At 32.2% G+C, this 9129-nt stretch overlaps 1 protein-coding gene across 2 annotated transcripts; it reads left to right on the top strand.

Moving 5' to 3' along the window:
- Nucleotides 1-502: 502 nt before the first annotated feature.
- Nucleotides 503-8356, top strand: LOC111641447. 2 transcript variants are annotated; one of them, XM_023387619.1, is made up of 6 exons: nucleotides 503-625; nucleotides 2586-2697; nucleotides 2771-2820; nucleotides 2888-2980; nucleotides 7827-7907; nucleotides 8242-8356. In XM_023387619.1, the coding sequence occupies exons 2-6, from the start codon at nucleotides 2601-2603 to the stop codon at nucleotides 8278-8280; spliced, it is 360 nt and encodes a 119-aa protein (XP_023243387.1). In that variant the 5' UTR covers nucleotides 503-625; nucleotides 2586-2600; the 3' UTR covers nucleotides 8281-8356. The 2 variants fall into 2 exon arrangements, with proteins under 2 accessions (XP_023243387.1, XP_023243386.1); XM_023387618.1 differs by lacking the exon at nucleotides 503-625 and adding an exon at nucleotides 1511-1580.
- The last annotated feature ends 773 nt before the right edge of the window (nucleotides 8357-9129 follow it).

Genomic DNA, 9129 nt, shown 5'->3' with positions numbered 1-9129 from the left:
TTACATTTTTAGATAATTTTTGAATTTTTAGAGAGTTCTATACGTATGTTAAACATAAATAACTGTTAAATATACTCTTTAGTTTTACTTTTATACAAAATAATGACTGGAAAGGGGACATAAGGCACACACTGCGTGTCCTTCGTTTGTTTATTAAGTTATAGCAACGCAACATTTGGGCGTTCTGTCTATGGGAGATGCCTTCCAAGAGAACTTTTTAGGATAACTGGCCGCTATCCAGGCGTTACAGATGTAGAGAAAACCCGTAAACTTCTATGTGGCCAGCCCGTCCGGCCAGGCGAAAACCCTGAGTGCCAGTGTTCAGAGAGCAGAGCCGTTGGTGGACGCATATCTTTTGAAAAAAATTTAAATAAAAAAATATGAATATAAAATGGAAAATATTAGCCATTTTTTTTTATTTACATAAATGATTAAAAGTAATGTAAAAGTAAATTTTCACGTACGTTGAACGAAGTCGCAGGTGGTGTTTTCGTGTGAAATGTTATATAAAAGGAGTGACTCATAGTTGTACAATACATATGCTTTAAACGGCTTTGAATAAACGACGTATAAGTAGTTTATAACGTCCAGTATATTTTAACACGCAGCTTTAGTGTGTAGCGAGGTAAGATTTTTTTCCTCTTTTTGTATGTTACAGAAAGCTTTAGATTAGTTAGAATTAAATTGATGGTTTTCAAACACGCCTGGAGCTCGCTCTACGGAACCGAATAGAACGAAACTTGGTACGAGTACAGTACAAAGCAGATCGTGTATAAATTTATGAGAAAAATTTAATTGAAATTGTTTCCATCGGGAAAATCTGGCGCTGTTCAGTCGGAAACGTGTTTGTAGCTGCTTTTTGAAAATTCGTGCTTACGGCCTTTGAGGCCGAATGAATAAAAGCACAAAACACTGATTTTAGTGCACGATCGAACAACAATAGGAATAACATAGCATACTGAAATTAATATAAATTACGTGCCAGAGTTAATTCTACACCATTTTGTTAGTCACTCATATTAATTTTTTTCAATGCTTTAAAATTATTACTACCGACAAACATAATGTGATCAAATGCCCCTACTTAATTTTATCTGATAACAAATTACATTTTTTAAATAAAAATGTGCCAAGATTTTTGAATACTTTCCTCGACATTTGACGATTTTTGGCTACTTTTGTAACGCTTTTGGCAACGCTAATTTAAATTTTTCGGCAATTCTATCCTTTGGTGGCGTAGTCGATTTTTTTGTTTAATTACCTCAACGCGACACGTGGGCGATCAGCCAAGAGGGACGTTTTTCGGGAAGACTTTCTATAGAAAAGTGGCCATTACTTAGGTGTCACAAACGTCAAGAAAGCCCGAAAACACCACTTGGCCAGCAACATGGCGATAAACGGCCGGATGTTCGAGCGATTAAAGTTGGAGTCAACCGCTCTGGAGATCCGGCATCGAAACCGAACAGGTCGAACTATTCCCAGGAATATTTCAGGTGGTGGTAAATTCGGATACGTCGGGACCCATCCCATGTAATGTGCAGGGCGAAGACATAATGGCCTTCCTAAAAGAAGCTACAGAGGTAAATAAAAATAAAATAAAATAAAGCCCGTTTGCGAGGCTTTAACCCAAGACCAACTTGTTCAGTGGTACAAATATATGCACAAACATCTGACGCCCATTCGTGTTCACTCGACCCACTGGTAGCCGAGTGGAAAGTAATGGGCAAACAAACATTTGCACAGATGTAAGTACATATGTTTGTCTGCTTGTTAGAGTTTGTGTGTTTTTAAGAAGGCACGCTCTTCCTGTTCATCCAATTCAAAGCTTAATAACTTCTCTCCTTTTCATTGAAAATTTCTGATATTCTGCGGAAAAGTTTGTGTATTAGGGTGATCGATGCTATTAAAGTTTGCTTGCGAACGCTGGAGAAACTGAAGAAATTCAGAGGTGTGATATATCTTATCTGGAGTGAGGGCGAATTTCTTGATTTTGCCTAATAGCATTTACGGTTTTTTTAAATGTAAAACTCATTTCTTTTCAATAAATTAAGCTTTTTTTTCACTTTATAATAATTGATACCGTATAAACATTTGTAATAATATAACAGATCGCGCGACACACAGTTTTAAATGTTTTTGCCGGGAAAGTTACGTAACCCATTGCTATTGTATGGTTAAAAATTAGAAAATCAAGCCTCGTTTAAATACTGGCTCCCTTTCATGGTCGAGCCAGTGTTGCCAGCTAAAACACGTAAAAGTACTATTAAAGAAGCCAAGACATAGCCAAATATTGTAGCGCCACATCACTAGCGGGCATTTGAATTTGCCGACTAGAACGGTCGGATAATCGATGCTCTACTGTAATATAACAGATGGCGCCATACACACAGTTTTACGTGTTTTTGCCGGGAAAGCAACGTAACCCGTTGCTGGATTTTCTGTAATATTCTTTTCAAATTTTTCGATAAATAAATTCATTATGCGTAATTACTGACAGATAATAAACTTTAAATAAAGTGAATAACTGATAGTCTATAAGTAATTTACTTAATACACAATAAACGAATGTTCTTAATACATTGCAGCAACGTGAAGACACTATGATTAAGGGAAAATTATTTGTTATTGTTTTTTGTGTTATCTTCATCATTGTTACCGGAGAGGATGAAAAAGAATCCTTTTGTAATGAATATTGCGGTGAGTTTTATAACCTTACGTTAAGGTTTAATTTGTTAATTGTGCTTAAGAATTTGAAAATGTTTCTTTTTAGAAAACAAAATGGATTCTGTCTTTTGTCTTTTTTCCGGATTTAGAGATGACGTAAGCATGTTTTGATTATTTTTAAATTATAATTGATTTAAATTAAACGAAAATTCTTAAAATACAGATTCTTCAAATCTTGTACGACTGTGCTCGACCTTTCATTCCAATTAACTCCAATTATTTTGCCATCTATTTTATATTCTTTACAAGCGATGTGGTGAGTAGCAAATATATTCTTTATAAAGTATTATTAATAATTATTTTTTTTTTAATTTCTTACGATAAAAGTGAATTTATATGAAATTTAATTACGTGAAGACATTTAATAAAGATATAAGCCGAATATAGTTATTTTGGTTTATTTGGTTACACAACGCGCCACGTTAACTATATGCAAAGGAGAAGGTCTTCTATGCGAACAAGCCCCTATTTAAGTGTTATTAACGTGAAGATAACTCCAAAATTATATGTAGCCGATATGTTGGCGAGGCACGAACCCAAGATCCCGTGTTCAATGGCATAATGCAGCGGTCCCCAACCTTTTTATCGCCGCGGACCTGTCAACGTTTGATAAGAGGGAGTTCAGCTTTCGAGCAGTCAAGATGTATGTAAGCGTGCTCTGGACTTAAAATTTTTCAAAGTTTTTTGCCTAGGCCTAGTTTTAGGGTTAGCGGTCTACCTCCCATACTGTAGTATAGGAGGTTAGGCCTTAGTTAGGCTTATCTAGGGTGTTAGGCTTAGGTTTGCTAAGCCTAACTTTTCTGCTAACTTTAATTTCTAAAGTTCAGCATTTTGGGAGCCAGCCATCTTGCCATCCCCAACTACAGGGCCNAAAAGACGACATTCTATTTCTTCTGTAGTACAAAAATTATTAATTTTTTGTACTACAATTAATGAAATTTAATTTCTGTGTTTCATGACATTTACAGTACGTATACGTTTTAGTGAATATTATTTAATTTAATTCCATTTATTAATATACATTTCTATGTTAATTTCACTTAGAACGGATTTCTTAACATTCTGCAAATTGCAATCCGTCAATTAGTGTGCAAATTTGTGTGCAATTTCATAAAGCAAATTGCACACAAATTTCATAAAGCAAATTGCAGTTATATATACCTTTCTATTAAATCTAGCTTTAAAAAAATTGTAATAATACTGCATACTTTTTTAAAGGATTCATCATTTTACTTTCTGTAAATCAATGTCATTGTATTTTGAGATCGTCGTCAACAGTTACTCATTATTTGTTATTGAAATTCAGAAAATTACAGTAAATACTTAAAAGTATTTTAAATATGTTTTCTCTAGTTTATTCGCAAATAAATTTCGATGGTATTCAACAAAGCATGAAGTTATTAACCCGTTTCGCACTCATCTTACTTTCTCTATGAACATTGCACGAGATTTTAGAAGATAAATTTCCTCTCAGACAAATCAATATTTTCCATTAGTGTGATTGACATAATTCTAGTAGATTTATATTATGCACTTTTCCGATATCAGGGATATGTTTGCTAGAAAAATGTGTGGCATTTGCAAATATAAATCCATAATCATTCCCGAAAGCTCCTTCTGATTAAAAGTAAACATTGCTTCACTTTCTTATGCACACAACATGCACTAACCACATGCATTTACTTATACATAATTACCGTTTGGAATGTAGTTTCGATCTGGATCATTAACGTTCAAGGTTTTCGATTAGTAGATGTAAGATCCACATGTATTCGTCGATAAATTAACAGCAGCATTATTCCTTTATCTTACCTTTAACTTTAGTAAATGAAGGTCGTTCATGAAATACTTTACAAACGAAAAACTCTTTAAAAATACGTAAATTCAAGGATTTAAGATGGATCGATTAATTGGATGACAAAAACATTTCATAATTTAAAATAGAATTCAATCACAATTCTAAAATGTGCGTAAAAATATTTATTTTAATTCGATTTTATTCGTTAAATACTTATTGCTTTTTCACTATTGATAACGTTTCGGTACCTTGATTTTTCTTATTGTTACTGATATTGTGATTATGTAATAATGTTACATTTATAAAACCGAATTTTGTAATTGTAAAATTTTTAAACTCTGTAGATAGTTGTTCGTGTTTTCATCTCCTTTATATATCGATGAATTGTTAATGTCGCTGGTCATAAAGATGAATAATTCAGAACAACTCAATGTAAGTAGGAAAGATACATTATGTAGTAAATTCACAAACCGTAATTTCATTAAATATAGCAATTATTTGATATATTGTACATTTGTATACAGATAAATTTCTTTCCATCCGATACAAAGAATTCTCTTTATGATACGATAAGCTCTTATTAGCGAGCTGTAGAACTAGACCCCAACTAAGCCGTATTATATAAGTGAACGTATTTTTCTGTCTTTGAATAAACTTTTTACGGGACTCTTCGGCAAACATCTTTAAGCAGCAAACGACATGATTCTTTATATTGCGATTATATATGCCATTNGCGCCTGGAGATCTCAACTTTACCCTGCCCCACGCTCATCCCCTACTCTTCCCATGTCTCTTCCTTCCTTCCGTTCTTTACCACTTCCAGGTTGTACCTCTGAGTGTTGCCTGGAGGATTTCCCCCTTTTTCAATTTAATGTAATGTAATGTAATGTCAACGTTTGATATTTTACCGCGACCCACTGAGTGGGGACGTTGATTGTTTATATTTTAGACTGATTTAATTTAATTGTATTTAAACATGACTTCAAAATAAAAAATACAGTTACACAAAAAATGAATACAATGTGATTTAACATTTTAACCCACTAGAACGCTAAATCAATGAGAACCCTGAGCTTGTTTTTTTGCAACAAGACGGTTCCATCTGGGGGTAATAGGAGACAATGACACCCGAAGTGTNTTTTCACTATTGATAACGTTTCGGTACCTTGATTTTTCTTATTGTTACTGATATTGTGATTATGTAATAATGTTACATTTATAAAACCGAATTTTGTAATTGTAAAATTTTTAAACTCTGTAGATAGTTGTTCGTGTTTTCATCTCCTTTATATATCGATGAATTGTTAATGTCGCTGGTCATAAAGATGAATAATTCAGAACAACTCAATGTAAGTAGGAAAGATACATTATGTAGTAAATTCACAAACCGTAATTTCATTAAATATAGCAATTATTTCATATATTGTACATTTGTATACAGATAAATTTCTTTCCATCCGATACAAAGAATTCTCTTTATGATACGATAAGCTCTTATTAGCGAGCTGTAGAACTAGACCCCAACTAAGCCGTATTATATAAGTGAACGTATTTTTCTGTCTTTGAATAAACTTTTTACGGGACTCTTCGGCAAACATCTTTAAGCAGCAAACGACATGATTCTTTATATTGCGATTATATATGCCATTTTCGAAATTTACTTTTCAATTTAAGACGAAAACGCAAAATGAAAAATGCAATAGAAATACTTTCAAAACAATAGGAAACAGTAATTTCATACGCACAACTTACTATTATACATTGAAGAATGTAAATAATGTTTCATTATCCACTTATTGTCATACTAATGTAATATAATGCCTCATTTCATTTACTTTTGGAAATAAGAAATTGCATGCATGAAACAAACAGAAGTAGAATTTTCATAATTTTTGAATGTTAAATCTGTGTATTAATATCAGAAGAAATAATGCATTTAAAATACAATTAGCAATTAATCTGTTTATCAATCTAATTAACTATTTTACTAAGTATTTTTAATTATTCATTATTGTATTCGATCTTTATGGATATGATACAATATAAAGTAGTAACAATTTATATCACGTTTTAATGCTCAAAAAATGAAACACTTCTATAAGCTAAGGCTGCGAACTTTTGCATATTTAACATTTTCTATGGAGCTAAAATAAAAATATTCATACAACAATATTGTCACAACTGAATGGACTAATTCATATATAATTGAAATTCAATACTTGTTTTAAACACTGTCTAAATGACTTGAAACTTTATATGGATCGCAATATTTCGTATTTTATTACATTTTAAACGTAATTTGCATTTTCACAAGTACAGAAAACAAGTAAAAATTATTCATTGTGTCGTTTTCACTTTTTGTTGTAAAATTTATTTATATAGAGCATATAAAGGTAAGAATGCAAAAATTGATTTCCCAGGGAAGAAAGATTTTCAGCAGAAGAGAAAACGTACATTACAATTCGACACAATCGGATCGTTGTCTCGTATATAACTTCCATGCAATAATTTCTGTTACCAAAGTGTTTGGTATCGATCCGATAGAAAAATGCAGTTGCTTGAAAAATATAGAAAACATAATCTGTAGTACAAAAATTATTAATTTTTTGTACTACAATTAATGAAATTTAATTTCTGTGTTTCATGACATTTACAGTACGTATACGTTTTAGTGAATATTATTTAATTTAATTCCATTTATTAATATACATTTCTATGTNAGCTTGTTTTTTTGCAACAAGACGGTTCCATCTGGGGGTAATAGGAGACAATGACACCCGAAGTTTGTTTCTTATGTCCAGTTTATTCCGTTGTTCCGTCGTCCATTAAAAGTAGCACAAACCCGAGAGAAATACACCATAGTAAATAAAATGAAAACATCAGTAATTTAATGTTCCTTGGGCGGCCCGGTACCATTTGATCCACAGTCTGGTACCGGTCCGCGGCCCGGGGCTTGGGTACCACTGGTAGGCTTAACTGAATATAGCGACGAAACAATAAATTTCGTCTACTATTAACAAAAGATAAGTTTTAATTTAAAAACTAAGTTTTACGTTCGAGTAGATCTTTCCTGCAGAAATTTCTTTTATATTTTAGAATATAGCATACTACTTTAATTAATTATGTCCATGCATTCGTAATGCATCATTATGCACTATGTAACAAATATTTTCTACATCTCCACTCAATACTTTAGTCAAATTTTAGTGCATTTTATGTTTAATGATTTATATTTCTTATTTTATTTTTAACATATAATTATAATGAAATACAAATCGTACTTATTTTTTTTATTTTTATTTAGGACATATACCCTATCTATGTAGACTGCATGCTAAGCAACTTTACAGACGAACAAGTTGAACACCTTTTAGACATTGCACAAGTAAGTTCTTATATCTAAGGTCCTAATAATACTGATCTGTCGCTAGTCATCACCTTATCAAGGCTAGAAACGTAAGTACTGTAGTTCCAACGAACCGTAGAGGATCGCTGTCCAACGCTTTTGATAATGTTACTCATTACTAAGGGACTTAATGTTCAATAGTTTTATGCAGTCGTTGAGCATCCTAAAAAAATGTTTAGAGAATTAACAGGTATAAATTAATTCAAAAATTTCCAGATTTTTTTGTTTATATTAATACACACATCCTAATTTTACTTTTTGATTTATTTTCCACATATTTTGTACAGTTAATAATCGTTTGTTTTATTTTCAGGAGTGCTCAGAAAAATATAATGTCAATCACTTCCCGTAGAGGTTCTAAAATATTTTTCTTAATTCGGAAACCTTCGAATGAAATCTCTATACAGTACAGCGTCGTTTATCCGAATNACCGGAAAATCTGACTTTTTGAAGAAGAAACTACAAAAAGTCTGTGAAAAGCATACAGAATTATGGGAGATTATTCAGATGATCAACTACAGGATGAATGTTCTATGTCCTTTGATATATATTCATTTCATTTACGAAACCTGTTTTCTCTGTTTCTTTGCAATATTCTACGACATAAACGTTTACATTCGTCTAATAGTTAGTTGTATATCAATATTATTTTTTGTAGGATATTTGTTGGTTTCCTGGTCTCTGTCTCGTTTCACATCAATGGTAAGCGGAATTTATTACTACTTTGTCGATTATTGATAGTTTAGTTTAGATAAAAAGCTATTACGAGGGCGAAGCAAAGTTAGCAGAACAAGCAGAATTATTTCTCTTGAAATGTTTGGCATTTGTGTTTATCATCGTTCTTATTGTTTCAAATGGAATAACCGTGCTGATTTATCAATCAATCAACGATGATAGCGCAAGTANACAAAGATTTCGGGTCACTTCATGAAAAGCACATACGAGGGCGAAGCAAAGTTAGCAGAACAAACAGAATTATTTCTCCTGAAATGTTTGGCATTTGTGTTTATCATCGTTCTTATTGTTTCAAATGGAATAACCGTGCTGATTTATCAATCAATCAACGATGATAGCGCAAGTAAAATGGAAGCAGTTGTCTGTTCAGTAGTATTCTCATATGGATCAATACACGTGATAGGACAAATATTCTCAGTTCTTTTTATGGCTGCACTTACTCTTACTCTCATTGCGAAAAGAATTA

The sequence above is a fragment of the Centruroides sculpturatus genome, unplaced genomic scaffold (assembly GCF_000671375.1).
Source record: "Centruroides sculpturatus isolate CEXI.00-Female unplaced genomic scaffold, Cexi_2.0 scaffold1418, whole genome shotgun sequence".
NCBI lineage: Eukaryota > Metazoa > Arthropoda > Arachnida > Scorpiones > Buthidae > Centruroides > Centruroides sculpturatus.
This window is presented reverse-complemented; position numbering and strand designations above follow the sequence as displayed.

Bases quoted from the DNA above. Each gene is read 5' to 3' on its own strand.
- LOC111641447 (XM_023387618.1), top strand. From the start codon at position 1,554: ATGGCCTTCCTAAAAGAAGCTACAGAG. The intron at 2,698-2,770 runs GTGAGTTTTATA...GTTTCTTTTTAG, and splicing joins CTTTTGTAATGAATATTGCG to AAAACAAAATGGATTCTGTC. The intron at 2,981-7,826 runs GTGAGTAGCAAA...ATTTTTATTTAG, and splicing joins TATTCTTTACAAGCGATGTG to GACATATACCCTATCTATGT.